The sequence below is a fragment of the Phragmites australis genome, chromosome 14 (genome assembly GCF_958298935.1).
Source record: "Phragmites australis chromosome 14, lpPhrAust1.1, whole genome shotgun sequence".
Taxonomy (NCBI): Eukaryota; Viridiplantae; Streptophyta; class Magnoliopsida; order Poales; family Poaceae; genus Phragmites; species Phragmites australis.
Genome location: NC_084934.1, coordinates 20,442,541 through 20,462,377, shown reverse-complemented (window position 1 = coordinate 20,462,377; position 19,837 = coordinate 20,442,541). Strand labels below are relative to the sequence as shown.

General features: G+C 44.2%; 2 protein-coding genes across 2 annotated transcripts; one reads left to right on the top strand and one right to left on the bottom strand.

Moving 5' to 3' along the window:
- The first annotated feature begins 2,640 nt into the window (after positions 1-2,640).
- Positions 2,641-3,054, top strand: LOC133890308 (uncharacterized). Its single transcript, XM_062330718.1, has one exon. It carries the CDS (start codon positions 2,641-2,643, stop codon positions 3,052-3,054), a length of 414 nt encoding a protein of 137 aa, XP_062186702.1.
- Positions 3,055-12,900: 9,846 nt separating this feature from the next.
- On the bottom strand, positions 12,901-13,872 carry LOC133890307 (uncharacterized). Its single transcript, XM_062330717.1, has 2 exons — positions 13,427-13,872; positions 12,901-13,381 (listed from the first exon to the last, which is right to left on the bottom strand). Exons 1-2 carry the CDS (start codon positions 13,870-13,872, stop codon positions 12,901-12,903), a joined length of 927 nt encoding a protein of 308 aa, XP_062186701.1.
- Positions 13,873-19,837: the final 5,965 nt, after the last annotated feature.

Genomic DNA, 19,837 nt, shown 5'->3' with positions numbered 1-19,837 from the left:
GATTGTTAATGACAACGATAGTGGGAGGAGGGGACCAAACACGGGGGAAGAATTAGGGAAAAAGTAAAATCATTTGATGGATTGCTGTTAAGAATGTTGCAAGTAAGAAGGTGGATGGGACGAATGGCAACCTTAGTGATTCAAATTCTGAAACCTCGTAGAGCTATTTGTGACGTTTCTCTCCCACTAATTTCCTGAACAAAATCAAAGCCAGAGTTTGTCAAAGCCAACAATAACGGGAGGAGAGAATCAAGGGGGGGGGGGGGGTGGGGGATTAAGGTGAAGGTAAAATCATTTTATCGATCACTGTGAAGAATAGTGGAAGGAAGAAGGTGGGTGGGAAAAATGAATGGGGAAAGAATTTGTGGTAAGTTTCACTCTGTTTCTTTAATTTTTTCACCTTTATTTAGGTCTAATACATGTTGATTATCAACACTTACTGATATATTTGGTCATAATCACACATTGTCCGGCTTTACCGTTTCCCTATAATTAACTTAATGTGCTATTTTTTGATATATTCATAACTAAAATCCTAGGAAGCCCAAAACTTTGTGAACCCAATGTAGCCAACTCTCTTTTGTCATGCTCTATACAGGGGGAAATATAAGCAATTGGGGATATATATAATCAATCGGAAGATCAAAAAGAAGGATAATCTTGATGTTTTACTTCAGCGTTGTCGATTGGTACCTCGTTACTTTCCTTGTGACGAGGAGATGAGGAGGCAGGACAGTGCCGATGTAAGCACATGCAGGTCACTGAACTCGGGTGGGGGAAGGTGGCAGGGTTCGAGCCGAGTCGCAGGCAAAGCGATGGAGTCAAGCTGCATCGTAGGTAGACGGCGTGGTGGTGGTGGGGAGCGCCCAGGAGACGGCCAATGCCGGTGTCAACAGGAGGCACAGTGCTGGACCCGGGTCGGGTCGATTGGTACTTCATTACTCTCCTTGCGCCGAGGAGATGAGGAGGCAGGGCAGTGCCGATGTAAGCACAGGCAGGTCACTGAACCCAGGTGGGGGAAGGCGGCGGGGTCGAGCTGAGTGGCAAGCAGGTGGCCTAGTGGTGGTGGGGAGGCCCAAGAGATGACCAATGCCGGTGTTAGCAGGAGGCGCGGTGATGGACCCGGGTGGGGAAGGCGGCGGGGTCGGGTCGATGTTTTACTTCAGCGCTGTCGATTGGTACCTTGTTACTCTCCTTACGCCAAGGAGATGAGGAGGTAGGACAGTGCTGATGTAAGCATAGGCAGGTCGCTTAACCCGGGTGGGGGAAGGCGGAGGGGTTCGAGCCGAGTCGCAGGCAAAGCGACGGAGTCAAGCCGTGTTGCAGGCAAGGCGGCGGGGTCAAGCCAAGTCGCAGGCAGGCGACGGGGTGGTGGTGGGGAGCACCCAATATACGGTTAGTGCTTGTGTTGGTAGAAGGAACGGTGTTGGACCCGGGTGGGGAAGGCGGCGGGGTTAGGTCGAGTCACAGGCGGACGAGGTGCTTGTGGTGGGGGGGGGGGAGCGGCCAAGAGCCCAGCCAGTACCGGTGTCGGTGGGAGACACGGTGCTAGAACCAGGTGGGGAAGGTGGCGGTGTTGAGCCGAGTCACAGGAGGGTAGGTGGTTGTGGTGGAAGGCGAGGTGCTGAACCCTGTGGGGAAGGCGGTGGGGTCGAGCCGTAGGCGGGTGGGGTGGGTACGCAGGGGCTATCGTGGAGGAAGGTGGTGTTGAGATTTCTTGGACTGGTGATTGGAGTATCGCGAGGAAAGCAATGGATCTCTCTGGAGGCGCGCGAGCCGAGTGGTGGTGTCGGGAGCCAAGGACCACCTGTCATGGATGGTACATCAAGAGCTATCATGAGGAAAGTGATGATTCTCTTTGGAGGCACGTGAGCCGGGAGGCAATGTTTCTAGCACGTGTCTCTTGGTAGCTTCTGATGAAAGTAGACTGTGCTTCAAGTTTTCCAAATAGCTTAAACAGTAGCCACAAACCCGACAATAACTAACATTCTTTGTTTTTTCTTGAAAAAAATTGCAACCAACTATCAATTTAGTTGATGCACTCACTGTGGTGTGCTTGGTAAACCAAAAGCACATTGGATAACAAACCAAGCAAATTTAGCCACTGGACAATTAAAACAGATGACTCACTGTCTCGTCTCCACCACAGAAATATCAATTTTGATTACCTTTCGTGCCCCATCTAATTAGATTATCTTTGGTCAAGATACTACATTACTAAATAACATCATATATCTAACGAGATATTGTAGATGCTAAGAAAAAACCAATTGCGGATTAGATAAGGCAAATGCTTCTTAAAGTGAACCATCTGCCAAAAGCTCTGGGGAGCATAGGGGGCCAAAAATCCCGGATACATGCACATCGCAAAAACGGTTTTGTTGAATGAACCGTCCCTAACATAACGCAAGACAATTGATCTTTAGAACCGTCTGTGATATGTAACAACATTGCAGACACCTTTACAATACAAACTGACTTGCAATGTGTTTCTAGACACTTTTTTAGGCGATCCTAATATGTTATTGTAACAATAACAATCGGTTTTCTTGCGGAATTGACTGAAATATGAAGATTTAGGAAGTCGTGTGGTTAGGGTTTTCTTGTCACTCTCTCACACTTCTCTCTTGAATCCACACCATGGCCTCCTCCTCCTCCTCATCACCTTACCCACTTGCCTCTTCGCCGCTGACGTCGCCGCTCAAGTTATCATCTCTCGCAATTTCATCTGACCACGATGAAGAGTTGGTTGTGGCTCTTTTCATCGAGCTCAGGTACAACGATGAGTCAACAATGTCAAACACCGAGCCCAACATCGAGGAGGATTCAGACCTGAATGAGGTGCCTGAGTTCGAGGAAGTGGTGGAGTCAGAGCTAGAGGAAGAGGCGGATCTAGTCAGTGATGATGTCACCGATGAGCACGGTTATGACAGAGACGACAACAAGGAGCCTAAGGAGGATGACGATGAGGATGAGGAGGAGAAGGAGGAGCATGAGCTTGAGGAGGACGAGGACTCTAATGACTGTGAGTACAATGACAACGAGGACTATTGAGAGAAGCCCGACAACTCGCATTTGTCACGGCTGATGTCAACCAATGACGATGATGACAAGGACACTTCAACCTCGAAGAGGAGGAAACTGTAGTAGATAGTACCGCTGCAGCTAGTATGTAGTAGCATGCATGTTGTTCATGTAGTAAATAGGCAATATAGGCAGTGTAGCAATATTAGCCCGACTTCATTTTGGCTTCACGGGTGCCGACTGTATTTTGTCTTTTGGTTGGTTGTAATATGAACCAATATGCAAAATATGCAATATATATCTAACTTATTAGCTATGAAATATGCATTGTGTATGAAATTATGGATAGCACAATGTACAAGATCAATGTAGGTTAGAAAGATTGTAAAAAAAAAAAAACAGAGTACTAAAGATATGGCGATCGGTTCTTGAGAGAAAATTGATTGTGATGTCGGATATCACAGTCGGTTCTCATTAGGAGCCGACATCGATATATCCTTTTAGGGTTAGGGTTTCATGTCCAGGATGAAGATATGGTAGTCGATTTTAATGAAGAATTGTTTGCTTTTATTGTAATATTATAAATAGTCCAACTTTCCCTCCCAATTTTCATCTCGCCGCTTGACCTCCTCTATGGCCTCCACCTCATCACCCAGCCTCCTTCACCTTGCCTCCTCTATGGTGATGGCTCCTTCCTGCTTATCCTTGGCAGGAGCCGGGGAAGGTGGTGGCAGTGGCAGTGCGCATGCTGGTGATGTTGACGGTGAGTGCGATAACACAGATCCCATGTGTCGGGATCCTGCACAGGAGGAGGTGGTGACACGTCTTTAAGGTGTCCATCATCTGTGCAGCATAGAAATATGGTGCAGGGAAGAAGCCGCCGATGCGGTGGTGAGCCAAGAAGGAAGGAGGGCATGATAGCTGGGGTGACGGCACATTGAGGAGGAAGAAGGTCAGTGCAGCAGTTCGATTGCGATGATGGGAAAATTGACATCGGTGCCATTCTATTTTTTTCCTTATCTACTCGGCATGTGTGCCGATGGCTGACAGTAGCCTTCATGATGACCGTGTGTACGTGATTTGTTTAGGATTTGGCGGCGACCGTACGAGGTTGTCTATGGAGGCCCTAGCCTTGAGCTGGCAGTGGCCATAGTGAGAGGTGGACAACATTTTTTTTGGCCTTCACACACACACAGACGATTATTATTCAGCATTGTTTGAGATATGTCATAAAAAGCAGATGATTCGTCATAGAAACCATCTGCCATATGGTCTGACAAATGGTTACTATTGCATGAGGTGTCATGAAGCCTTAGAGCCGACTGCCATGCATGTGGCGTTTTGTAGTAGTGCTATTCTTTAGTATCAACCAAAGAGAAATCTTGATTTTGAGGGCTAATTCTGTCTTCCACAAGAATTTGTACGGAAAGGTTACCTAAGAAATTTTCATTGCTAAATAAAAAAGATTTTACTGGAAACGGCCCACTGGCATGGAATTTGTTAATAAGATGGGTCCTGAATTTGCCCATCTTCTACAAGAAGATAGGATTTTGCTAGTTGCATGAGATCAGGTCGCATATGATTGTTTTCTCGAAGGTCCTTCACATTCACCATGTTTGCTCGGTACACTCGTCTATCTACCACACTACCACAAAATTATTGAAAGCAGACGGTATGTCACATACAGTTTCTTAGGACTCGTCATAGATAAAATATCATTAAACGGTTGCTAAGATAGACATGTCTGTAACAAAATAGACGTCTATGTATGAATAAACTCACAGACGGTTTTTATAAATCTGTCTATTTCTATCATACATACACAGACGGTTTTTATAAATCTGTGATATTATCACAAATGATTTCTTGTAAGATTTGTATGTGTCTATTGAATGGATCTAATGGCCCTAGAGGGGGGTGAATAGGGCACTAATCAAAAACTAAACCAACTACCAAATTCTAGAATAAAGAACAACCTTAGCCTAGAATGAATAAAAACAACTAGACGACCTAGCAAGCTAGAATGATAAGTACAAACATGCAAGCATATATAATATAAGTAAAGTGAGGAATTGAAACTTGCATAAAGGAAATGCTAGAAGAAAAATGCGGAATGTAACAAGAGTAGGAAAGGGGACACCGAGTTTTTCTCAAGGTATCAGAGAGTTGGCACTCTCCACTAATACTCGTTGGAGCATCCACACAAGGATGTCGCTCCCCCTTGAGTAACCAAAACTCAAGTGCTCACTAGTGATTGCCACTTTTCCATCTCTGGATTGGCGGGCATCAAACCAAGTACACGAGCTTCCCGGGGCTCCCATAAGACCTCCAAGAGCTCATCGAGAACACCTCCAATCTCCATGACCGACTAGGTGTCGCCAACCACCAAGAGTAACAAGCTAACTGGTTCACGTGATCCCTATCAAGCCTAAACAATAGATAGAAGCACACCCACTACTCTTGAAGCACTAACGGAGTCCTTAATCTTCAATTAAGAACTTGCAAATCACCTCAAGTGCTCTCCTTTGCCTCTAGATGATACACATTGTGTATGAATGCTTCTGGGTTGCAAGAGAGACGAATGAAACCAAGTGAGGGGGTATATATAGCCTAGAGGTCCAAATCTAGCTGTTGCCCAACCACTCACTTTTTTTCGTGAACATCAGATGGTCTGGTGAACACGCCTCTATTAACACCGGGCAATCTGGTGAGTTTACTTTTTCCTCACGTTGATTTGATAGTTGTCAGTAGCTGTTGCAAAAATTCTCCGTTGTTCTTCCACATAGCATCACCGGATAGTCTGTTGAGTTATAATCCATTTCCTCTGAAAATACCAAGCTTCTGTTAAATAGTCTGGTGATAACTCCTTTAAGTCACTGGACAATCCGGTCAGTTCAACTCCGATTTTCTCCAAAAAATAGTCCTTCTGTTAAATAGTCCGGTGTATGTGTCCTTCAGATCTTCGAACAATACGGTGCATGTAACTTCAAATTTCTCTGAAAAATGACTCTTCTGTTAAATGCTCCTTTGCAAAATTTCTCCCATCACCGGAAAATCCGGTAAGGTGATTTGAAATCTTCACAGAGAGGAAAAATAGTCTGGTGAGTTTAACCCTTCTCACACCGGACAATCCGGCAAGAACAAACTTTCTGGAACTCGTCCAATTCAATCGACTTTAAGTTCTAACTTCTCACCCATGGGTTTCTTTAGCTACCTAGTGCTAGATTTTCGCAAGTGTGCATCCAGCTATGTCTAAACTCAACTAGATCAAGTTACAACACTTAGCCCCCCTTTATAGTACGGTCAAAAGACAAAAAAGAGACCTATACCTACTCTAAGTGTCCTTCATCACCTTGTGACACTTAGAACTAGAAGATCATTAATCTTGATGCAAATATCCTTTGATCGACCAATAGAATTCCATGAGAGACAAGAAAACCCATACAATTATTGTGAACTAAATTTTTTTGATTCCCTTCAAAACATACGTATTAGTCACAATGATACGGTTGTCATTAATGACCGAAACAATTACCACTTACTTAGGGGCCTAGATGCTACAATCTCTCCCTTTTTGGTGATTGCTGACAACACAAATAGAAATAAGGAAATGAATATGAAGAACCCCTATCATACTAGGTATTGAATGACATATAACAATTAAGCGAAAGAAAGCCTAGCACTAGAACAACCTATCATGCTAGTAGAATAAGAATTAAAACTGAGTACAAAAGAAAACACAATGTGATGACAACCAAAACACATCAATTAAGAATCAAATAGATTGTCATTACATCAAAATCCATGAAGATCCAACACTCCGACCCTATACTACCCAAGCTCCCCCTAAGTCTATGAAAAAAGCTCACTAGTCACTCATCTACCTCTCTCCAAAAGACTCCCCCGATCACCTAGACTCTCTCCCCCTTTGGCATCTAAGCATAAAAAGAGCACACTCCTAAACATTCAGAGAAGAGGAGGAAGTCGGCGCTGCTAGAGACGGTCACCTAGACTCCTGAATAATGTGTGATTTATGTTATAAATAATATATCAACATGTTTAATTTGATAATCATAAAGTGTCCTCCTATAAGCGAATTTACATCATGGCCGAAGGGAAAGGAAGACAAACATAGGTTTTTTTTTAATCCGTCTGTGACAATTAATATAGATAGGTTCAAATAAAAATTAATATGTGACTCTTAGTATTTACAGACGGATTTAAATAAATACCGTCTGTGACTTTTATTACGTATAGACGGTTATCTAGAAAATCTATTTATGTGTAAATATATTATAGATGATTCTAAAAATATCTGTAACAAGCTCGATATGACACTTTTGTATAGACGGAGCCTATAACAATTTATAATAGGATTTAAAATCTTATTACGTATAGACGGTTATCTAGAAAATCTATCTTTATATAAATATATTATAGATGGTTCTAAAAACATATGTAATAAGCTCGATACGACACTTTTGTATAAACGAAGCCTATAACTATTTATAATAGAATTTAAAATCTTTCCGTAAATTCCCGCACTAGGTAGTGCCGGTTCGTTTGAAACGTTATAGAACCGTACTAGCTACCACACACTGCACTAGTTAGTTCTGTTTGACTAGGCTGATAGGCTGTTCGTTCTTTCCTTTTTGTTCTGATGAATCCGGAAGAGAGACAGACATACAGATGCTAAGTGAGAGAGAAAAGACCTCGGACTCTTTTTTGGGAAAGGGTGACGAGACGTAGCCCCAGCAGAACGGAACCACGCGAGAACGAGCTAATACTTGCCAGAAAAGGACGGGACCCACTCGTATCTAATGGCAAATCGATCGCGGGGTAATGTTCACGCGACAGGAAAATGGGATAGGGCCAGTCCGGTCGAAGACCACGGATCGAGATCTACTAGCAACTACAAAGAACTACAGTGAACTACATTAGGCTAGTCCAAAGCTGTTGATTTCGAGTCTAACCGCCCATATCTTTTGCTACAATATCTATACAATAATATATGCTCAAGTGAAAATTAATGTACAGTACGTTCGGTCATTATTTTAGCCGTGTTTGCTATAGTAATAATGTAGAGACCTATTGGGCAAAACATAGATTACTATGCCGAGTGCTACAATCTCTGTATTGGCCGCAGTACTCTGCAGAGGATTCTAATCCGAAAGCCACCTAGCATGCATGTTCAGCTGATCGCTACGTACTCGTGCAAATTAATTAATTAAAAGTATCCATTTACCCTACTTAGTTTAATTAATAACATTTGTTTTGTAAAAAATTGCTTAATTTGATAAAAATAGTATTATTGTTGGAATTAAAGAGGATTAATAGGTACTCTTAGGTTAATTAATTTATATCCTTATTTTTACACGAGCGTAAATGGATTTTGGTGGGAAAATAAGGAGTTGAAAATCGATGAATTCCAAGAGGATGATCATATAGCAATGGCTTGGAACGAATGAATGGCACGAGGTTTGGCGGTTCAAATCGTGCAGTCACATGAGGTTTGGCGATGATCTGAGATGTGCTCGATCTGCTCTCCTTGCCTCGCACTGGGCCAGCAGGCACGTACTAAGGCCGCCTCTCACTTGAGCCTCACGCAAGCGATGGTTAATCAGTCAGGAATCCAGGAGTGGGCGATGAGCCCCAACCGCTCCATTAAGCTACGCCATTCCATTATCGTATGTACGCAGGAGTACTTGCTTGGATCGACCGCTTCACTCCACGCCCCTTGCCGGTGATAATTCAACATTGATGGGCCCGTCCGTGGAATTAATCTGACTGACTCACAGTGGATACGAATCCGATCCGATGATGCTTTTGTTTAGCTGATCGGTTGCTCCACAAGTTGTTCCTCTACGTGAGGCGCTCCTGCGTGTCGCAGCTCGCGGATGGCAGAGTAGGAGCCAAGCAACTACTCCCACCCAAACTGCACAGGGTTCAAGGGTCAAAGGCATTGCTGACGTCAGGCTGGTTGCATGCCAATCGCCGCCAGTGTAAGCAAGCGACCGGCACCGTTGTTCGACGGGTGCCGGCTGACTGGAGCAGTGGAGCAGTAGTGTTTTCGTTCGACGGTCAGTTTGGTGCGCGAGTATACGTTGTTGGGTCTCCCCGACTCACAGGATTACACGCTGATCACACGAGTGACTAGCAAAATCTAATCATAAGTAGTTTGACGATCTGCGAGTACGAGAGATCAATTATGTCTCCGATCAGTATATGTGCCTAGACCGTACGAGCGACCAGTCGAGCACGACTACGTCGAGAGAACGATCAGTCTCACGACCAACACCTTGCTCAACCACGTGAGCCTCCTAACGTAAAGACAAATACTCGACGAGAACAACCGCAAACGAAAGTTCTCTCTAAAGAATTTTTTTTACTATATTATCTTACAACTTACACAACTCCATGTCTTGCTTACAGAAACTAGATATTACAACTCATATTTATAATGACCTGCTAACTCCGAATTCTAAACTGAATCGTGCCATCCCACGATCTGACTCCGACTCAAACTCTGACTACTCCCGTGCACACCATACGAATGAACCTTCCAAGTTACGACCAAAACTCCAGACTTCAATCGAGTCCTCGAGGCCCATGACTAGGATTAAGTCCAACATACTCCCCCTACTCCTGATGTGGGCCAAGTTAACGAACTCCCAATAGATATCACATGACCACCAACTTCATTGTTGGCAATGCCTTTGTTAGAGCGTCAGCTCGCTGCTCCTCTATGCAGATAAAATCCACCTCAATCTGGCCTCCTTCAACGCACTCACGGATAAAATAAAACTTGGTGTCAATGTGTTTACTGCGGCCATAGAATATTGGATTCTTCATCAAAGCAATTGCCGATTTGTTATCAACAAGCAATTTTACTACTTTGGACTCTTCTCCTGTTAGCTCCTCCAACAGAATTCTAAGCCACAATGCTTGGCATGCCGCTGCCGTTGTCACCATAAACTCATCTTATAGGAAGACAGCCACAATTTTCTGCTTCTGCAAGTTCCATGAAACCAGGCTCTCATTGATATAGAAAGCTATACCTCCAGTACTCTTCCTATCATCCATGTCACCGGCCAAATCACTATCCGTGTAGTTGGTGATCACATCTGTTTCTCGTCCTCTGGTACACATAAGACCATAATACACAGTACCCTTCAAATACCGAAGAATTTGCTTCACTGCCTTGCGATGCATCATCGTGGGCTTCTCCATTAATCTGCTTGCCACCACAATAACAAAAGACAGATCAGGTCTTGTATGGAGTAAATACCTCAGGCAACCGATGATGCGACGATACTAAGTTGCATCAACTAGTTGTCCATCTGAATCCTTATGCAGTTGCGCACTTTGTTCCATGAGGAATTTTATGGGATTGCAATCCAACATACCGAATTGACCAAGAACCTTCTTCGCATACGCTGTTTTCTTGATTGTAATTCACCCATCTTCTTGTGCTACCTCAATCCCGAGATAGTATTTAAGCAATCCGAGATCGGTCATCTCGAACTCACTCATCATCTGTTGCTTGAATCCCATGATCTCATCTGGACTTTCTCCTATCACAATGAGATCATCAACATATACTCTGATAATGATTCCAGCTTGACCTGTTCCTCTTGTGTATACGGTATGATCCTGTGTACATTTGCTGAAACCAATCCATTTCAAGCTCCTATCAAGTCGTATGTTCCATGCCCGTGGCGCTTGCCAGAGTCCATGCAACACCTTGCTGAGTTTGAGGACAAGATGCTCTTTGTTCTTCACTACAAATCCCTTATGGCTGAGCCACATATACTTCTTCTTCAAACTCTCCATTTAAGAATGTTGACTTGACATCAAGATGATGAATCTGCCAACCTCGGTTGGCTGCAACAGCAAGGATGACGCGCTGTCCAGCCTCACCACTGGTGCAAACACTTCTTCAAAATCGATTCCTTGCCGCTGCACAAATCCCTTCGCGATCAACCTTGCCTTGTGCTTGATCACATCTCCATCTGAATTCTTTTTCAATTTGTAAACCTATTTGAGCTCAATTGGTTTGTGACCAGCCGGCAACGCCGTGAGAGTCCACATGCCCTTCTCTATGGACTCGATCTCCTTAGCCATGGCATTCTCCCAGACCAGTTGCCCAGCAGCCTCGTGGTAGGAGGACGGCTCCTCCGTCTCCATGAGTATGGCCTCTGCTTCCGGGTCTTCATCAAGGTTCACCCTTGGAGCATCTCTCACGATGTCATTGATGTTCCTATAACGAACATGTACTTCATCTGTGCTGCTACTCCCGCTTCGCAGCAGTGTGGCCCGATCATCCACCGGTGATTCAAGTGTCGGCAACACCACTGGACTGGTGGGGGTTGTTGGAGAGGTGGCTATCGTGCATGCCACAGCATGTATCCTGGTTGCTGGCCCTTCCGGTGTCATCTCGCCGACCAGCGGAGTCAATGAAGGAGCTAGATCACCATGTGTCGTGGGCGTAGGCACACTTGCCGTACCACCCGCAAATGGCACAGTGCCGCCCACTGCCGGCTCAATGCAAATCGCCTCCTCAACATCAAAATCAGACGGCTCCCCACCACCTGCACCTATACACCAGCTCCACTCCACGGTTTCATCAAATTTAACATCACGACATACATGAATTTTGCTACGCCTTAGATCAAAGAGACGATGTGCCTTGCACCCGTCCTCGACGGCAATATACACCATCGGATGGCTTCGATCACTGAGCTTCTTCAAGTGTGGTGTTATTACCTTCGCATGTGCAGTGCAGCCGAACACACGAAGGTGCGCCAAATGCGGCCTCCTTTCGTTCCAAGCCTTGAATGGAGTGCAATCATCCAGCGCCTTCATCGACAAGCGGTTCAGCAGATACATCGAGTGTCGCACTGCCTCTCTCCAAAATCTTCTAGGTATGTTCATGCTCTTGAGGAGGGACCTCGCCATCGCCATCACGGAACTGTTCCTCCGCTCCACCACGCCGTTTTGCTGTGGTGTGTACGGCGCGGTGAGGTGCCGCTTAATCCCGGCCTCCTCACATAGCTGGGTGAACTCAGCAGAGAGGAATTCCCCGCTGCGATCAGTCCTCAACGTCTTGATGCGCTGCCCGCTTGTGTTTTTGGCCTGCAACTTGAATTTTCTAAACACGGAGCAGGCTTGGTCCTTCGACTTGATCACGTACACCCACATCCACCGAGTAAAGTCATCAACAATTAACATGAAATAACTATTACCGGCGAGAGTCAAAGGTGTGATCGACCCGCAAAGGTCAGCATGTAGCAGTTCAAGTGGTTTCTCTGCCCTGAAATTAGCCGCTGCCCGAAATGGCTACCTCACCTGCTTTACCAACAAACACCCTTGACATAATTGATTCGGGTGTGTGATCAGCGGCACGCCCGCCGCCATCTCTTTGTCAACAAGTAGCTTCATAGCTGCGAAGTTGACATGTCCAAGCCTCGCATACCAGAGCCATGCCAGATCTTGAAGGCTAGCTAAGAGACACATTGGCGTTGCTTGATGCAACTCGATCTTATAGAGGCGATTTGGAGTTCGCCTCACTTTCATCAGCAACCATGCAGGACTATTATCGTATGCTCATAGATGTTCAGCATCCATGATCACCTTATGTCCAACTTCGGTAAGTTGTCCAAGGCTGATGATATTGCTGCATAGTCTTAGAATGTAGTAGACCTCCTGCAACCACCATTGATCACCATTCTTGTAGCTGAACACGACACACCCTAACCCCATGATATGTACCATGGAGTCATCCCCGAACTTCACCTTGCTAGTGACACCTTCGTCCAGCTCTATGAATTTCTCTTTGTCACCAGTCATGTGATTACTGGCCCCATTATCTAGGTACTAGACCTCAAAGTTGGAGCCTCCCTCCGTTGTGTCATGCAGTTCCGGCTTTAACTTCTCCTCATTCAGCAACACAACATCCTGCCTCTGCTGTAGTCCTGATACTGACTCCTTTGACACTGCGAGCAGTAAGGCCAGCTCGGTGTCATCAATATGGGTGATATGTGTCACGCCTTTCTCTTCCTCTTTTTTCTTTGGTGCCTTGCACTTGTTCATGTAGTGCCCCGTCTTGTAGCAGTTGTAGCACTTGATGTGGCTCTTGTAGCAACGACTACCGCCTGAGCCACTCTCCTCGTCATTGTGTGACGTATCGCCACGACCTCTACCACATCCATGACCACCTCGGCCGCGGTTGCTGCTATCTACAGCAGGGTGGGATTTTCCCTTGTTGCTCAATGAGGAGTTGTTGCCATCCTTCTTCTGTCGGGCCTGCCACTCTGCCTGAGTGAGAAGGAGCTGGCCGTCGCTGGTGCTATTGCTGCTGGATGCTCATGAGCGAGCACGTTCTTCAAACTGCTTCAGGCGCCTCATGGCTTCCTCGAATGGTATCTTGTCGAGGTTGTAGTACTGCTCAATCCCACAATCACACTCAGGAATTGATCCAGCATGGCGTCGAACAATTTTTTTGACAAATGCAGCATTGTTAAGCGTCTCCCCTAGATTGGCGTATCTGACGAACATGGTGTTAAGCTTTTCGGCGTACTGGTCCAACGTCTCTCCCTCCTCCATGCGCATAGTATTGAAGTCACTCTTCAACGTCTGTAGCCGTGCATTCTTGACATGATCCGCGCCTACGAACCTTGTCTTCAGATAGTCCCAGACCTCATTTGCAGTTTTCTTCCTTGCCACCTGCATCAGGAGATCCTCCGGGAGCCCTTGGAAGAGATACGACCTTGCCTTCTTGTCCTTCTTTTTGTCAATGACTGCACCGGCCGTTGGCCCGACTACCTCCCAAACACCTTGATCCTCCATCATCACCTGTACACGAATCACCTAGCTCTTGTAGTTTGTCGCCATCAACTGCGAGTACAGGAACGACCCACCGCTGCTCTCCCATGCCGCCTCTCCCTGAGAAATGATCGACATCTTCACAAGTTAGCGTTGCGCCCTTCTGGCTCTGATACCAGATGTTGGGTCTCGCCAACCCATAGGATCACGCGCATGACCACACGGACGACCAGCCCATGATTGCTGATCATGCGAGCGACCAGCAAAATCCAATCATGAGTAGTCCAGCGATCCGCGAGTACGAGAGAGCGACCACGCCTCCGATCAGTATACGCGTCTAGACCACACGAGCAACCAGTCAGGCACGACTACGTCGAGAGAATTACCAGTCTCACGACTAGCACCTTGCTCGACCACGTGAGCCTCCCGACGAGAACACAAAGACAAATACTTGACAAGAACAACCACAAACAAAAACTCTCTCTTGAGAAATTTTTGACTCTATTATCTTACAACTTACACAACTCTATGTCTTGCTTATAGAAACTAGAGATTATAACTCATATTTATAGCGACATGTTAACTCCGAATCCTAAACTGAATCGTGTCATCTCACGATCCGATTCCGACTCAAACTCAGACTACTCCCGTGCATACCGCACGAACAAACCTTTCAAGTTACGACCAGAATTTAGACTTCAATCGAGTCCCTGAGACTCACGACTAAGATTAAGTTCAACATGGGTCATTGACAAGACAATTAGATTGCCTACAAAGTATAAGCAGCCTGGGGAATGGAATGTTTGAGGCCAGGCCTGGCCAGCCCTGCTTGTTTCGGGCACTGCCGTCACCGTGTACTTCCTCGACAGAACTCCACTGTCACATTCCAGGCTAACTCCTATATGGAATGGATGCTACAGCCAAGCCACTTCCGCCTGCCTCCCACGCCAGACGCCAGGGCCCCGCAGCAGCTAAGGCGTCGGTGAATCAGTTTCTCAACCAACACAGGTACAAGAAGACGCCGGTGTTTGCTTCTGCAGTGTGCGTCTCATGCGCTCCTCAACTGGACTGACGTGCCGACACAGGCTAGTTGTTACGAATAGCAATTTTTACTTCAGGGAATTCTTTTACTTCAGGGAGTTCATAGGCCAGTATATCAACTTATATTTTATGGAATATGTAGGCCAATATATACATGTATATATTAGCAATATGCAAAGAGTTCTTTGTAGTACGTCGATATTACATATGCATAATATATATCTCTAACACCCCTCAAACTCCTGGGGATCGCAGATCAACCACACTGAATTTGTAGAGATAGAATATGTGCCGAGCTGTACTCTATGCCTTCATGAAGAAATCAGTCAACTAAAATTTTGAAGAAACATATTAAAGAGCAATAATCTCATGATGTACCTATGTTCGTGTGTAAGAAGTATTAACATTAGTATGTTTGGTGAGCTCATACTTCACTGGGTCTCAAGCAATACTGATAGCACCTGAATTGTCATAGAAAATAGGAGTAGGTGCAGGAGATGAAAAAACATGATCATCAAGTAACTGTCGTAACCAACTAAGCTCTGTTGTCAATAAAGCCATGGCTCACAACTCAGCCTCTGCATTGGAACGAGAAACTACGGTATGCTTCTTAGTCTTTCAAGCAATGAGAGAACAACCAAGAAAAACACAGTCGGCAGAAAGAGACCGGTGATAAGAGGGATCACTAGCGCAGATAGCATCAGAATATGCATGGAGCTGTAAAGGGCTAAAACGTGGACATAAAAGATGGTGAGAGATAGTCCCATAAAAATAGCACAAAATACGCAAACGATGGTTATAGTGGAGTTGAGTGGGAGCAAAAATGAATTGACTGAGGATGTGTACTATATGAGAAATATCAGGATGAGTAACACTAAAGTAAACAAGACTCCCAGCAAGGTGATGGTAGCGAGTGGGATCCACAAGAGACTCACCATGAGTGGACCGAAGATGAAGGTTAAACTCCATAAGGAGTCTCAACAATGCGCTCATCAGTGAGAGAAATATGATCAAGAAGATCGTGAATATACTTCTCTTAGAATAGAAAGAAACCCTCGGATGTAGAAGAAACCTTAATCCCAATAAAATAATGAAGAAGATTAATATCGAACATAAGAAACTACTCATTGAGACGAGCCTTTACAAAGGCAATATACACAAAGTCATCTCCTATAATGATCATGTCATCATCATACAAGAGAAGAATAGTCTGACCACGAGACGAAGTGCAGACAAAGAGCGCGGGATCATGAGCACTAGCAGAAAACTAGCAGCAATGATCACAAAAGAAAAAATGCTTAAACCAGGCACGATGGGCTTTCTTAAGGCCATAAAGAGAGCGACATAGGTGACAAACCATGCCCTCAGGAATACAATGCCCTAGCGGTGGATGTATGTAGACCTCCTCACACAGCTCACCATTAAGAAAGATATTCTTGACATCAAGCTGAGAAATAAACCACTGATGCACAGAGGCAACAACAAGAAGAGTGTGAACTGTGGTCATCACTACTAGAAAGCTATTTTTTGAAACACCTAAGGTTCCTTTTTACAGGTGGTTCATGTGTCAAACCGCTTGAATAGTAGACTGAAGTCCCATGCAGTTTCGAACCGCCTGTGAAAACTAATATCACAGGCGGTTCATATAAAGAACCGCCTGTGATAATCTCCCTATAAATAGTACCTACCCGTAGGGAGCTCCATTCATACCAAGCTCGTTGTGTCCGAACAATGCAGCTCAAGGCGGCTACGAGTTTTGAAAATAAAGGGGGAGGTTTTGTTTTTCAATTCCTTGGAGGAGCCATCTAAGGTTAGAGTATCACATCAGTAGCTAGCATTTTTTTGAAGTCTAAATTTAGATTTAAGGCTTAATTAGGGTTTGAATGTGATCTAGAGATGCTCATGGTTCTAGCCATTTAGATCCTCGAATTAGCTAAAATTTGTGGTAAATGTTGATTCAATTGTATAGGTTCACATGATTCTAGCATTATATTTAAAAAATGTAGCTTCAATTTGATGTTTTTTAGCCTCTATGAGGTTTTATCATGAGTGAGAATTTTTTGGATAGATCTAAATCTAGATCTAGATATAGAAGGAAAGAGAGTAATGAATCCATATTGTTTTGAGCCGTAAATTTGCGCCAATGTAGATTCAATTACGTAGACATATTATAAATCATAATATGTCCAATTTTTCCCTTTTTTAAATAATCTTTTTTATTATGTTTTTCTTATTATTTAATTTATATATCTAATTGTGTGGTTGAAGTTAAATATATATAGAGCATGGATGTACGATGCATCAAGATATGGAGAAATATACATCAAAGAATTTTCTACTTTTATTGAAGCCACCAAGAAGGACGCTTTGACTAAGAAGACAAAGGAAATGCATTGCCCATGATCTGATTGCAAGAACCATAAATTGTGGGACAAATCAAGCGTAACCAAATCACACTTGATCTTGAGAGGTTTTGTCGAGGATTACACATGTTGGTCCAAACACGGCGAAAACGTACATGCAAATCAAACGATGACATTGCTACTGATTAGGTGGATGGTGATGATGAGGGAGTCGAAGGTGACACTGATATTATGATGGATGATAATGCTAATTTTGATCTGGAGGAAATGTTGCGTTACGCAAAACTGCATGTTTTAAGGGACACGAGAGGTTTAGATAATTTTGAGACGTTATAGAAGGCATCGAAGGAACTTTTGTTTGAGGAATCGAAGGGCTATGATAAGGAGTTTATGGTGTTGCATTCGGTGCTTGAACTTCTAAGGTTGAAGGATAGCAATGGATGGTCCAACAAGAGTTTCTCAAATTTGTTGAGTCTCTTGGCGAACATGCTTCCGAAGCCTAACTCATTTCCCACCACCACTTATCAGGCGAAGAAGCTTATCTGCCCATTGTCATTGGATGTGCAAAAAATATACGCATGTCTGAACCATTGTATCCTCTACCGTAAAGAGTATGAAGCTTTAGATAGATAACTAGTGTGCAATACGAGTTGGTACAAAGGAATGATAATTGTGAGGACGAAGATGCTTCCGCCAACCCATAGAAGAAGAAGAAGAATATTGTTGGTCATGATGATGAAGATACTTCTTCCAACGCGGAGAAAAAGAAAAGAAGTCATGCCATGGTGATGTGGTACGTGCTAGTGATCTCCCACTTGCAGCGTTTGTACTCGAACCCTAGGGACTTTAAACTAATGCGTTGGTATTTAGATAAGTGCAAGACGGATGGAACTAAGCTTCAATGCCCCGCTAATGCTAGCCAATGGAGGAAGTTTGATGTCATGTATCCAGATTTCGCTAAAGAACCAAAGAAATGTAAGGTTCGCATTGAGTACCGATGGAATGAATCCTTTTGATGACATGAGCACCTCATATAACACTTGGCCAGTAGTCCTGGCTATCTACAACCTTCCTCCTTGGTTATGCATGAAGCGGAAGTATCTTATGTTGTCCATCTTTACCCAAAGACTGAAATAACCTAGCAATGATATAGATGTGTTTCTGCAACCATTGATAGAAGATATGGAGAAACTGTGGAACGATAGGGTCTGGGTGTGGGATTAGTTCTGGCGACAGTACTTCACGCTAAAAGCCATGATTTTCATTACCATCAGTGATTATCCTACCCTTTTTTGCCTATTAGGACATGTTAAAGTAAAGCAAGGATGTGTAGTATGCTTGGATGAAACCACATCTGTGTACCTTCCGTACTCACAGATAGTAGTGTGCACGCGACACCGATGGTTCTTACTCAAAACACATAAATACCGTAAGATGAAAAAATATTTTGACGATACGATTGAGCAATGTACTAGCCCAAAACTTCGCAGTGGGGCACTAGTGTTTGAAATGGTCAAGAACATCAAGGTTGTTTTTGGGAAGCTAACGAAGGGTAAAAAGAGAAAGCAAAGTGAGACACCGACCGACATGCTATGGAAGAAGATGCCAATTTTCTTTAAGTATTTGCCCTACTGGAAGGACTTGGAAGTTCGCCACAGCATCAATGTCATGTACATTGAGAAGAATATGTGTGATAGCATCATTGGCCTCTCACTAGACATACGAGGCAAGACAAAGGATGGAATCAAGTCACATAAGGACTTGGTACATTTTAAAATTAGGCTAGAGCTACACCCTAAAGACAGACCAAATGGGAAATATTACCTTCCCCGGCTAGCTACTCTCTGACACTTGAGGAGAAAAAGGCATTGTGCAAGTGCTTACGTGAGGTGAGAGTCCCGACTTGTTACTCATCCAACATCAAGAAACTAGTCTCAATGAAAGATTTGAAGCTAATCGACATGAAGTCTCACAATTGTCATGTGATGATGATGCAGATGCTCCCTATTGCAAACAGGGGTATCAAGCTAGGATATATAATGGTGGTCATCACACGGTTGTGTCACTTCTTCAACGCAATTGAATAGAAGGTGATTGATGCTGGAAAACTGGGTGCTCTACATAGTTACTTGGTAGAGACTCTATGCTAACTTGAGATGTGCTTCCCTTAGTCCTTTTTTGATATCACGATATACCTCTTAGTTCACATCATGAATGAGATAATTGCATTGGGCCTTGTATTCTTATATCAGATGACTTGAGATGTGCTTCCCTTCGTCCTTTTTTGATGTCACAATACACCTCTTAGTTCATATCATGAATGAGATAATTGCATTGGGTCTTGTATTCTTACATCAGATGTATGCGTTTGAGCGGGACATGGGCATTCTCAAGGACTATATACAGAATCGTGCTCCTACCGTGTGCCACAGGTGCAAAAGTCTTGTAGTGCTGAAAATGACGGGCGACAAGATGAGTCTTGTAGTGCTCAAGAGAACCATCAGAGTAGGTCTTAACCTTATAGATCCAAGTGTGAAGGTTACAATCCTAGGGTGACAAAGATATCTAGCACGATATGAAAAAAA